Source organism: Anopheles marshallii, chromosome 2 (assembly GCF_943734725.1).
Source record: "Anopheles marshallii chromosome 2, idAnoMarsDA_429_01, whole genome shotgun sequence".
Lineage (NCBI taxonomy): Eukaryota > Metazoa > Arthropoda > Insecta > Diptera > Culicidae > Anopheles > Anopheles marshallii.
In genome coordinates, this window is record NC_071326.1 from 42,214,040 (window position 1) to 42,227,827 (window position 13,788).

The window sequence follows — 13,788 nt, forward strand, 5'->3', positions numbered from 1 at the left end:
GGTGCATCGATTGCAATTGATGCATCACGCGTTGAAGACAGGTAACTTTTTGTTAGCTGGTGGCTGAACGTGTATACGAATTTACCGGATACAGCTACCGGAACAACGCCAAACACTAGCAGTACAGAAGAGTGTTGATTGAAAAAAATGAATTCGTGATATCTAGGAAAATAAACGCTACAGTCTAGCGAACATTCGCCGCCATGGAGACGCCTGGTGGATGAAATGGTAGAGAAAAACAATCATGGAGACGCCCGGTACTTCACGCGTTTCATTGAAACGAGCTTTGGCAAGTTTACGGTAAACATACCACGGTACATTAAACAATCGTCCCATTCGTTTGCAAAGCAGCAGCTTTAAAGCGATCCCCACACCCGCGTGCAGTTGTGCACTATTGCATCTTTTCGGAATTTTAAACATTTTCGTTTGTCATTAAAATTTATTATTTACGAGCCTGCTTTTTAATTCGCCATTCCGGTCACTGCTACCGGCTTTGCGATACAATGTCTGCCCCGGCTGTGGGTACTAACTTTTTTGTGTTTTACAACCCCTTCAACGCAGTTGCAGTGGAAATGCTGCAATAAAAAAAAACAACAACAGACGGATGCTTTTTCTTTTCCCGTTTTTTTTTTATTATTTGCTCGATGCATACAATTGGTGCCCCGCGGTGGGGATGTGTTGGATGCATTGCGCTACAATCTGCTACCATATCAACACGATCGTGCTTGGTTTATCGCCATCGTTGGCGTTTCCGACATGGAAATGTGTAATCGAAAAAAGGGATGGAAAATAAAATACGAAAAGAAAATACACACCATTTGGAAAAAGTGGTTATTGTACTCGTGACCACTCGGGTCTCCTCGCACCTCTACCTGTACCACACCGACATTCACTCAACCCATTCATGACGGTTGGCACCTGCGTGAATTTCCGCTTTAAAACAGGCCGCCTTGTTTTTGTGTGTCCCTTATTGGTTTTAAGCCCCTTTTTTCGTTCGTTTCTGTTGGTGCACAATTTACTCAACGCTCCGGTTGTCTGTGCAACGGATGCGTTCCTGTTGCATGTTGCAATGTTTGTTCGTTCTGTAGGGGAAAGTTAACTGACCTCTGCTGAACGGAAGTTCTACTGAAACGAACTCACGCCTTCTGCACTCTTTTCCACTACCGAGTCGAGCCAGTTAATGAATGTTTACTGTGTGACTGATGATGGGAAAAGAGGCCTTTGTGTGTGTGTGTATGTATGCCGGAAAAACTCGGATAAGGTTTTTACTGTAACATACATCTAGACAAACATTACCGAATGCATTGCCCCGTATCGTACTCGCTCCGTGTCCGGGTTGCAGTAGAAAAAAGCTGTACGGTAGTTTAGCTACTGCCAAGGCCTCCATTATGCAATCGAAGAGACCGAAGGGAGTTGCAATTGGATGGTACGAGTTTGGAAATCGATCCTGGTAGCAAAAGCCCATCCACACGTACATGTTTGGGAGAGAATGTACAGATAAAAAAAACCCGCAACGGCTTACTGCAGTAATAATAGTAATAATCTCCTCCTTACTACTGGAGCAATTGTGGTTGGGTTAGTTGGTCCAAAAATTGACCTATTCCTCCTCTTGTCGATTACCTTTGCTTTATGGGTGTACAGGGGCAACTAGCATGCATTTCTAATGGAATTCGTACTGCATTGGGTTACATTCGTAGCTTTGCATAGTAATCAACTCATCACCACAATAACCCAAACATAGTGATTGTGCTAGGACCGGAAATGTGTTTTTCCAAATAAATTGGAAATGTTGTTTTTGATTCAACTTTTACTCAGATACATTTTTCAGATAGACGAAAAAAACGTATATAACGACTTGTTTATGTTTTCGTAGTAGGTGAAAAAACATCGAAATCAGATTTACTTATTTATTTTTTAATTACACAATCTATTTTTTACGTTAAGATTTATAAAGTACAATATGATTGAGCAATTTAATTTTGCATACATATAGTGACATGATTGACACCTTCAAACAGTGTTTTTTAGTATGTTTTGGTGACCATTGTTATCAAAACAAACGGTATCATAGTAAACCATGTCAGATTGTTAAATTAAGCTAAGAGTATGTTTTTCTCCACAAGAACGTTTATCACGATTTATCACGAAAAACTTTTCTTAGTTTAGTCAAGATTTATGTTCATAGTTCTCTTATTCTAGATATGTAAATAAAGCGTTTTTATAGCTCAAATTAAAAACAACGAGTCGTATGTACTTTATATGTTTCAGTTGATTAACCTGTACGACCCTTCGAACGATGGCACGACAATTCAACAAAAGGATTTATCATTGTTTACTTTATTCGTTGTCTCACGGAATATTTTGTTTAGTTTCTAGTACATCAACTATCAAACACTTGATCAAAGAAAAAACTAACCACAGTTAACGAGCACAATGTTTCAAGATATGAGCAAATCTGATTCAAAAATCTTTATTTTAGTAATATTCCGAAAACGATTTTGACATCAATGTAGAAAGCATGTTTTAACAGCACAGATTTAAGAAATCTCACCCAATTCAATGATAAGATTGGCACTATCCGCCATGGCTCACGTATCACATTGCAACAAAATTGCATCTATTGCGAGGGCACCTACAAATTTCGATCACTACTGTTCACTCGTCCTTCATCACTCCCAAACCGAAAACACCTCCCATCGCGCATTTGTTCCTCAATATCCCAAACACTCTTCCCAAACACCCTAACCTACCTTCTTGAGCATTTCCTCGAGGGACTCCATGTCGAGATTGCAGTAGAGATTGGTACTGTTGTTAAGCATCGGATTGGAGCAGTAGTAGTTTTTGGCCCGCACCAGCAGATGCTGATGGTGGCCCAGTTTCCGACCGGCGATCGGTGTGCTGCGGGCGGAGGAGGCCGCTAGCGTGCCGGGACCGGGCGTGGGTGAAAGGCGCTTGTGAGCGGGCGAGGCACCGGCCGAGGAGGTCGTCCCGGTGCCGCCACTCAGATGCTCGATCAGGAAGTTATGGTAGCCGCCTTTCGGTGGAGGCGTTTCCAGCAGTAGCAGTATCGTGGCTAGGTCCATTGCATCAATCGTCGTGTGCGAAGGGCACGATTACGACAACGACCGGTTGCTGACGATGACGGTGGCGTAGATGGGACCGATAACGAGGTCGATACAGGCGAACGATTTGTTCGATCGGGCGCAAAGCGAGGCGGTTGCGGCAAACAAAAAGAAGCAAGCGAAAGCGTAGCAGCAAAGCAGTCGGCAAACGGCATTAACGCGCACGGCAACGATGGTTTTTGGTGGTGGTGGTGGTAGTTGGCGAATGACAAGAAGGACCTCTCATCCACTAGGCAGCAGAAAGAGGCCACATATCGCTTCACCACCAGCACACACTTGCCCGGAGCTGGCTTGCAAACGGTTGATGATGTTTGTTTATTTTAAGGGAACTTTTTTCCTTCTTTATTATTCCCACCCACCGTGGGTGTAACGCGTAGCCTTCGGGACGGACGGTTTTGTACTGGCAATAAGGATTCGCTTATCGATTACAACGCGACGATGAGGTTAAAGAACGTATCGCCACCATGCTGCTGGCGTGATGCTGCTGAGCCCATGACGTGCTGGTACGGTGGCTAAAGTGTGGATGGTTTCGTTTGCTCATGCTGGTTTATTAGCGTACTTTACGTCTTATTTATCGGTTGCAGCATGGGAGCCCCTGTATTTCACGGGTTGTCACTTGTCGTATTTTTAGGAACTAGTGAAGCAGAGCTTCCATTTTTCACTTTAAAAACTCACTGATCGTATTGATTATTTTAGTGCTTCACATAATCACTTAAAAAGATATATCACCTTCGGACGATTTGGTTTTATGTTTTTTTTTTGTTTTCGTCAAACAATTTGTTCACACTTTTCCAAAATAGAAAGCTTTTAAAAAGCGTTCCTACTGTTGTTTAGACGTTGGATGCAAATCATACGAATAGAAACAGAACGAAGCGAGCAGAAAACATATTATGCTAACGAATAAACGAACGAAACTTTAACACGAAACACACTTTGCTGTTATTTCGGCCCAACACTGCAGATGCCTTTTTTCCACTGGTCATGAATGTAAGAGACAGACTTTACTTTTCGGAATCACAACTATAAATCAACACAATATTTCACCTTATTCATTACGTAGCTTCACCGTTGATTAAATAACAATTTTACTGTTGGATTTGCACATCCGCTAGATTTTTCACATAGTAGCCACACAATCGAACAACAACACACCGTAATTTTTGTGGTCGCTGCGCGCAAAACGAATCGAATCGAGAACGCGAATGCAGGAAAAGTTGGGCATCAAAGAAAACTGCGGTCCAGTACGGTCGACGGTTAACCCATCACTGAAATCCTTCGGTCGGTTGGACGGATAAAAGACAAATTCCTTAACGGTACGGCGAAACGGACGAATTTACTGAGAGCAGTACACCCATCCGCTGAGAGTCTGTCAGTGCATTCGTTATCCTTGCGGGATGTTGGTAAAATCTCGCCTGTTACTAAAGTAAAGAGCGCGGAGAGCAATGAACGGGTCCTTGTTCGTTCGTACCGGTCTCGGAGAGATGGTAAACAAAGGTAACTCACGCTCTCCGTCTCCACACAACGCACAAAGAAAAGCAACTCTCAGCGTAAATGGTGAGCGGGGAGTATGACCACAATCGTTCTATGAATGCAAGTGGATTGAAAAGGAAATTCATCTAGCCATGAATATCCCTTTTTCCGATTGCGTTGGATAAGATGATCCTTCGGCACTCATTGGTCCGCTCGCTGAGAAATGAGCTAAAATCTCTTTCGTTCATGACCAACCCAGGCGAAAAGGGCGGCGGTTTGTCAAGCAGAAAAGTTGAATGTCTGTTTACGGATAGCACGTCCTCGATGGGAAATGAACTTCTTTAAACACGAATGATTGTTTATAATTTCAAAACCGATACAATATTTTCGAGGTATTTTTGGGTGTTCGAGGCATACGTGTGAAACATGTCAACAATTTCATTCTAGGTGTCATTTCCCACATACAACTCCCTTGATTGCCAATCGAATGTATTCCGTAAGAAGCTTCTAAAATAATTTGTACACTTTTAGATCTTCTTCCCGCTACTAGCCAACGTATCTTGCCGATTCGGATCGGTCCGGTCACGGGCAATAGGTCACGTCACAGCCGTCCTGCGACGACCAAGGCGACAACGGCGGCAAAGACGACCCGCCCGTTCGTTACGCTTCTATTGGCCACTTTTTTGATTGGCTCGTTGTTTCTCGCTTCCTTCCGGCAGCATGAGCCCAGGTTGCATCACGAGCATAAAATATGAGCGTTTGGCTGGGTCTCCACAGCCCGTACCTGTCGAGTTGTTCGATTTCGTTTCCGTGTCGCAATCCGCACCCGCGTTTGGTGCCGGGTTCGGGTGAGCGAAAAAAAGGGTAGAAAATCGATTTTTCCTTCAAACGGTTGGTATTAAAGTGGAACTGTCGATTGCCCGAACGGATGGGTACGAGATGGATGCACGGTACGTGAGTGGGTGGGCTGGCGCACGGAAGCTGACGGTCGTTTTCGGTCGTAAAAATGATCTGATGAGTAGATGGATTTTTTGGGAGAGTTGATTACATTGGGACGAGTTTTGTGAAGGGTCTGTCAAGAAAGGATAATGCCTCATAATGGGCTGAAGCGACCAATGGGACGAAAACCGCTACAGATGCGATGTTTTACTGATAAATTCGGTTTTCTTTTTTTTACTCCGGTTAAAAAAAAAACAGAAAAACAATAAACATTGTTTAATTAAAATCATATAATTTGAAGACATTGAAGACTACAATAAGTGAATCCAATAAGTGAATGACGATTTATCTTCACACAATAAAAAACGGAGCCCTACTGGGCTCCAGGCATGACAGTTAATTTTTGAACGGCTATTGGAAAACCCAATTTTTATGACGATTTCTGTGCATTTTATCATCCCAAGGGAAATCATACAGAAAATGTTTTAACGGTGCCATACAGCTTCAAATTATCGTTCTCAGACCGAACTGTGGGCATTTGTTGCAGCTACAAGGCGTGTATAGATAGTGTTTTTACGTGCTAAAGTAGTTACCAACAGCGAGCGGTTCTCGTTCGCAGGAAGGAAATAAAAGCCATAAAATTGGTCTCGCTTTCATTAACCTCCATAGTTAAGAAACATGATGAAGAATGACGAACGTTCGTGATGGGGGAAAAAGGTTCCCGAAAAGCAGAATAACATTTAACGATTGCTTTTCCTAAAGCTTTCCAATATGGAGGTGTTTTTTCTTGGTCATTCACCAAAAATGGGTCAAATATTTGGTCGAAATGGCGGGAGAGGATAACAACAAAGCACGCGCATCGCGCGCTGTGCTATTTTTCACACTTTTTGCCCCGGCGGGCACTTGGGATCGAGTAAGGTAAATATTTTAGCTGAAAGGGTGGTTCGATTCGGTGCCCACTTTCAGCACAGCACATGGAAGAGCGTAAAGTCCATTTGCCACAGTGAACTGGGCATCATCATCACCATCATCGGCGTGCGTTTGGCACAATAATATAAACATCAGAGAAATTTCTTTCATAATTTAAAGCCATCGCATGTTTTTACACGCTATCCACACAGCTGAAAGCGTGTCTAAATGTAGTAACATTTTGCTGGTAAGGAAGCCAACAGCACTGCGTATCCCGATTATTCCCGATTCCCTTCGCTGGGGGCGTTGCGTCTGAGACTAGTATGAGGAATTGATGCCCGTAACCGGAAACAAAAGGAAAGCTCCATAAATTGTTAAACCTTCGTGTTGGCTTAACCTTTTCCCGGTTGTTTCGAACGAAGATCTGGGTTTGTGTGCTTTCCCCTTTTTTTACAACACCCAAAGAGTAATTGAACCTTCTGGTGCACTCATTGTGCTGGACTGTTCCGAATAATTCGTCGCCATTGTTTGCATAAAATGACACTTTTATTTGATGTTTGATAGCTTCATGATAAAATGTTTTTTTTCTGTTCTGTAGCATTTGCTTCCAAGTGTTCTATAAAAGAAGCCAACCTATTGCCGTTACCCTTGTGTGCCCCTAAATCTGTGGTAAATAATAAAATGTCAAAAACAAAAATAAAAATAATAACAAGCTCCCGCAATTGACCATTGGATCTCGTGAGCAGGGAAAACTTATTCCCCAAGGAGCGTTCCCTTTTACCTCGCAGGGAAAAGAAAAGCATGAGAGACAAACAGCTTTCCTTATGCCCATCCATCAGCGCGCTAATGTAGTGCGAACGGGATGGCGCGACACGGGGTTTTTATATTTATGCCCACTTTCAGGAATTGTTTTTATTATTTATTTGATGTCCTTTATCCGATTTAGTGTGCGTGGTTGTTGTGTGTTGATCTATGGACGACCGGGCATTCGAAACCGTTACGCCATTCGTTTCGAGATGAATAGAAGAGGTAAGCTTATCTTGATCTCTTACCTTGCTCATTTTTATTATGAATTGCATCATTGTTGAGCCCTAACGGAAGCACCTGTTCCACAGAAACCATTTATAAGTATGAGATGTATACTTTGATGTTGAATCTGCTTCCTTTTGTTTTTTTTTTTCGAACAAACAGGATTTAAGTCAAATTTAAAGGTGACACATTTACCAGAAAGAAATGTGTTACGGCCTTTGCCCGAAAGCACCACCGCCCCCGAACTATTCGGAACCGCCAAAAGAAAAGGTGAGAAATCTCACCACCAAAAGTCAATCTCACCCGATAAGGAGAGGACGTACGGTATCGCCCAAAAAGCACTACGCGGCCCCTACGTTTCATCCCACTGTCGCTGACGAATGCTCGTTTTTCATGCTTTTGCTGATCGTTAAATTTATTTTATAGCCAATTCGGGCAAGTCGTTTCTGTTTTTCCAAACACCGCCCCGCAAAGCATGAGCCGCACGATACACCTTCACTGTCGGTGACGTCCTTTTGTTGATACCCGATTGGCCCGTAGCTGTTGCTGCGCCGCTGTGGTTTCATCGTGCACGAGCAAAAATCTCTATTCCATCTTTCCCCGACGGATGTGTGTGTGTGTGTGTATGTGTGTGCATGGCTTTCTCATCCCGAATTGTTCCTCCAGAGTAAATTTCAACGCAAAAAAAATAACCTTCTTTCACAAAGGTTGGTGTGTACGAGCTGGAACTATCTTTACCCCGAGGCAACTTTGCTAGTGCTGTGCGCGCCCACTAACAGTATGAAGAATTGCTATGACTCGCGAAATAAAAATCATATCGACACATACTGGGTCATGCTGATCCTGTGTCACTTGGCAAGGACTTAATCTAACAAAAAACGTTCTCTGTTTTGGCAAAGTATCTCGGTGATGTGTGTGTGTGTGTGTGAGTGTGTGTGTGACTGAAATGTTTTAGAACTTGTTTTATGACACAGCAGCGGTCCAATTTACTTTTGCAACGCTTTTTGCGAAGAATGTTTAAATTTGCACACAAAATAGCAATGTGTGCGATTTGAGCAGGAATGTCCAACGGTGTTGCTTATGCGCTCTGGAGAAGGATCGGGTCAGATGTAGGGCATATGAACTCATAAAACACGAATCAAATCACACTTCAATGAGCTAATTGGAGTCATTTGGGTGTGTGATTTTGTTGCACGATCTTTCGATGCTTTCTAAACTTTGTTTCGTCAACTTGGTCAGGCAACAGGCATGAATAAAATCACACATATGCTGAATCTATAGGTTGTGCTTTATCATCGAAGTCGAAGCCGTTTTATGAACATTATTTTTATTTATTATATTTATCATTGTATAGTTTTTCAAGGCAATACTTCTTTGTTTTTTGCCTTTTTCCTGTTCATGCTGGGTCCTTTTTTCAGATACTAAAGCACCTTATTTATTTGTAACAGTTTTTTTTTAATCGAATCGAGTCCTCTGCTATTTCTTTGGTCATTTCTTGAAGACGCCATCACCCAAGTGGCAATAGGACCGGTTTTCGAATTTTAATCCAATTTTTTTTAGTGGTTTGAGTTAAAAAGAAACAATTTACTGGCTTAAATTGGCCTTACATTGCTAAAAGAACAAACAACTAATTTATTGGCATTAACCTCTCGTCTTTTCAAAATAAAGCAACGTGCGCTTTAGCCCAACAAAAGAAAACACCACGCGACGTTGGAACCTTGTAAGACTCCGTGCTCCGGAGAACTGAGATGGGAAAAAAATCCTATGCCAATATGTTTGACAACTAAAGCATCAATAGTCCTCAGAGTAAATGGCCTCCAAATTGCTCTAAGTGTCCCTTTAATCAGTGTAAGTCAGAGGTTCCAAATTGAAAAAAACCCGACACCGCTGTTAAGTACACCCGGCACTTCAAAATATAAGTACTAATTTAATCAAAATATTTTCCATCTAACGACGCCTTCCATGTCGTTTCAACACTCTTTTCTGTTTCTTTTTTCATCTCGTACTTTATAACAGCAATTAAGAACGAAATGAGAGTTCTTCACTCTTAAGTAATGGCGGCACGTGTTTTATCATTTTGAACCTATCGAACCGTACAAAGTGGTAATGAAATTAAGTGCACCTTGCCTTCACACAGTAGACTTTTTCCGAAAAAGTAACACAAGCCCTGCCATAACTCTTGGCTGCCCAGTTTCAAAACGCACAACGGTAGCTTTTAGCGGCGGTACATCGCGCAAACGTTACCCGTTTCGAATGTTCCGTACCATCCTTCCTTTTCGCTTGTTGAATATTTCAGGCCCTTTTTTAGTACCTTGCTCTGATAGGTCGCAACCCTAGGATGCGACTCACTGACGGCACCAGGCAACATAAGCATGATGAATGGCTGTCAACGTGCGTTAGCCGGAAATGATGCTCTAAGAAGGACACCCGTACTTCACAGCGCTACTGTTATTGGACCGGAAATTACTAACATTACTACTGGTGGATGCATGAGCCAACGAGAGCGTACTGATGAAAGCATGGCTCGATGCACTTTTAACGATGCAACGATGCGTGCTGTGAAAATACAGCTCGACATCGAACTGGCCCATCGTTGAAAACCGCAGCCAAGGGAAGCTCATGGGGAGTTAAGAAACCGTCACAAGCATCCCGATTGAAAAGCCGTGTTGATTTAAGATGCCGTTGAAAGCTTGATGGGCCGTGAACTTGACAACGTTCGTGTGTTTAGCATGTGTAAGACGTCCTTCGGAGAACGGCTTACTTTGACGTATTTCATGAAACCGTACAAATATAATCTCGTTCTTTTTTAATATGAATAATAACCCATGCAACTCTAAACATCATTACTTGATAACTAGAACAAAGCTATGCGGATCTTTACTAATATATTGGATAACGGACGGGAAGAACGGATTATATAAGGAATGTCTGTATATTTATGATTTTAATAAATTTAAACTTTGTCGATACGGCCAGGCCGTTCTAACGAAAAAAAAAATTGAACTTTGTTAAATTTTAACCGCATTTATAACAACGTTATGCTCGATGACATGCAGTTATCTTCTTTAAGGTACTTAAATTACCGATCCATTAACTTATTACATAATTGTTATAATCAACGGATAACATCTATACATGATGAATTTAAAAAAAAATGGTTGAACTAAATATTATACATGATATAAGGAACTAATTTCTATAGTTACTAGCATTCAATCAACATCTCGATGGCGTGATGTTCCTTCAGCCCCCGACGTCTGATAAAGTACCGTGCATTATGGTACCGTTTTATTGAAAATTTAATCAATTGTCGCCCGTTCACTCGAACTGAACGCTTCTCTTTCGCACATCACTGCACAAACGGCTTTCTTTCTTCCATTCCTCGAACTTCGACTATCATTGAAACAGTCGCTTTTATCGTACGACAACAACCGAGCGGTGATGTGCACAACGGTGGAAAATCGCTAACGAACAAATCGGCCACGACTGTCAACCTCTCCCGCTTGGCATACGGCAAGGGAAGAACGCGTAACAAACAGCGCGAAACTCTCATCATTGTCACTTTGGTGCAACATCAAAACGAATTTCCAGCAGAATTGTTGCGCACAATGTTAATTATGATAAATTATGAAACCACACGCCGAACTAGACACGCCGGAACGGTTATGTTCGTACGTTGCGTTGCGGTTGTGAATCACCATTGTCAGGATGCTAACATTCCATCGGAACACGCTGTGATGCGATGGTTTGAAAATGCAATGGGCCATCGGTCTAGCTGTGCATGCGATGCCCTTTTCGCTTTGGCAAATTGCAAATGAATTTTCGTTGATTGGAACCGGGTGGCAAATCCGAACCGCACCGACACTGGCACGCTGGCGAAGGTGAGTGAACATTCCGTTCTCTCTAATGAAATATTCTCGTAAATTATTCACATTTTAGTTGCACTCATGTACATGTGGCTGGTTCTAGATGGATGTGCGAATAGCGCTTGTAGCTGTGCAAACCGGCAGTCAACATATATATAAATTTTTATTAATTCAACACAGATGACCTTAGATCTGTTCGGTATGCAAAAAAAAAACAAAATGCTTTCATGATAAATTAAATTCATGAAAACCGGACCGATGCGAGCAGATTGGACGATTCCCAGCGTACGAAAAGCGGTTGGAGATGAACCATCTGTCAAGCTCTACGCTCAAAACGTTTCATACGAAAGACAGCAAATACCGACAAGGATGTCCACGCATCGTACGATTGAAAAGCCACGACGAGTACCATTTATTGAACACGAAACTATTTCCCATATTAACCAACATTATTAGCTATGTCCGAGACGAATTGAATGAAATTGAATTCCCTCCCTTTTTCCTTTGAATGCATACTTCACGGAATCTATAATAAGTGCAAAGAGTGCAGAATCTATACAGCATTCCATTCGGTGGTCCAGTCGGGAGAATAATGTTATAAAAAAGGGCTTCAGGACTGTTCTTTTTTTATTCGCTTCAAGTTTCATATTTTTACTCTATCCATAGCATCCGTCACCGTTTCCGCGCACTCTGCAACCCGATACTACCACGCAAGGGTGTACGAGTTTCACATAGCCTCATAAAAACATGAGCCTTTTGAAACGATTTGAAAGGATCGAAAGCTGACGAATAAGTGGAACCAATTCGTCCGCTTACACACGTTATCCCTACGGAGATTCCTCAAATAATGCATTCCTGAGCGATTTATTAATGTACTCTCGAATGGAATTTGGCAAACTACTGTCGCCTGCAGAGGGCACATCGAGTCGATTGGTTAGCTTTTTTTACTCATTGCTTTATTTCTCAAAGATATGGCAGAAGGCTTTTTCCTATTGATGTTTCTTATCAGCACGGCATAGATGAACTTTGAATTGATGTATTGTTCTCCGTCCATGCAAGGGGTTGTCTGCGTCCATGCATCTAAAGGAAACAGCGAGCATCCAGTGGCTATTTCTTTCCCTACAACGGTTCATCGATAGGTTGTTTGAGTTCCTCAATTTGCATCAAAAAATAAACCTTTAACGGGTCGATTGAGTCGTTCGTAACAAAACTAAGGTTGCTGGGATGGAAATCCCTTTCCATTCAACCATAGGCATTTTCGGAAAGCTTTCCCTTGGGAATGGAGTAATCTTATCCTTTTGATGTTTACTCCTTTTCCTATTCAAAGAAAATCCATCAAACGATGAACTTTCATTTTGAGACGAATTTTGTTCATCCTTTCGGAACTACTTTGTACTGTTACATGCAAAGCCGCGCTTACAAAAAATCGAGTAAATCTACTTTTAACTATGCATCACGCAAGAAAAAGGAAAAACAATATGACAAACGCTTACAAAGATAGAGTGGAATATGAACCTTGCTCAAACCTCCTAGCGGGGAAAAACAGCCTGCAAATGCATTGAAGTGGATGTGTGTAATTTCGCAAACCACCGCAAACCTGCCATCTACAGCAGCATGCAATTTCCTTGATTTAAATGCAGTATCACATCCAATTTAATGTTGCTGCTTATAAAACGAAATTAACCGCACCTGTACCTGAAGCACCGCATCATAAACATTGTCACTGGTGTAGCTCGTCTGGTGACCCACGACGGCGACGACCTACATTTTTACTACGTTTTACTCTGTGTACAGTATCGTGTCCTGGTGAATCGTCTACCATTCCACTTATTCCAGATACTATGTTTTGCCTACTTTCTGGAAATCGTTTCTGTGTTTTTTTTTTTTAGGTGCTGTTTCTTCAAGCGAAATTGAAACATAAATGCATTTTAACGTTTTAACTTTAGGGGAATCATGTGTTTGCCCTTCTGCTACGCTGACGGAGTAGGAAACAAACTTTAAGCTCTGCCTGTGGCATGAGATTTTCTCATCGAAATCATACCATCCACCCCACGTCGGTAATGTCCACTGCGAAGATAAGAATAGCTGCAGTCATCCGATCAGCCCGCTGAGCGAAGATTCTCGGTCGCGTAGAGGGAAGGCATATTGCTGCGCGTGGTGGTTCTTACACTTCCTAAATGTCCTAGATTCATCCCGACCCACCCCAAGAGATGTTGAAGCTAACTTTACTGCCATCAAGATGCTTACTTCATGGGAACGGTTCCAGCAACGGCACGGCCAGTAATGCGAACAGGCTAAACCACATCAGTATCATCATCTAGCCAGTCCTTTGCGAAGCGGAATGCAGGATAAGACACTAAACGAGATCATCCAAAGGTAACCGACGGACTATCACCCGGATGGACGGAGGGAATGGTGCGGGAAAGTTTTCCACCTGCCCGGTCCTTGCATGA

General features: G+C 42.3%; 2 protein-coding genes across 2 annotated transcripts in view; both read right to left on the reverse strand.

Annotated features, from left to right (window-relative positions):
• Positions 1 to 3,083, reverse strand: part of LOC128717982 (uncharacterized protein CG43867) — an 88,248-nt gene extending 85,165 nt beyond the window's left edge. Inside the window, exon 1 of the mRNA XM_053811658.1 lies at positions 2,751 to 3,083. Coding sequence (XP_053667633.1) covers positions 2,751 to 3,083 — 333 coding nt within the window. The remainder of the gene's footprint in view (positions 1 to 2,750) is intronic.
• A 464-nt stretch (positions 3,084 to 3,547) lies between these two features.
• The window catches only part of LOC128717983 (keratin, type I cytoskeletal 9-like), a 36,151-nt gene continuing 25,910 nt past the window's right edge, over positions 3,548 to 13,788 (reverse strand). The window contains exon 2 of the mRNA XM_053811659.1: positions 3,548 to 3,634. Within this exon, the coding sequence (XP_053667634.1) occupies positions 3,548 to 3,634 (87 nt within the window). The remainder of the gene's footprint in view (positions 3,635 to 13,788) is intronic.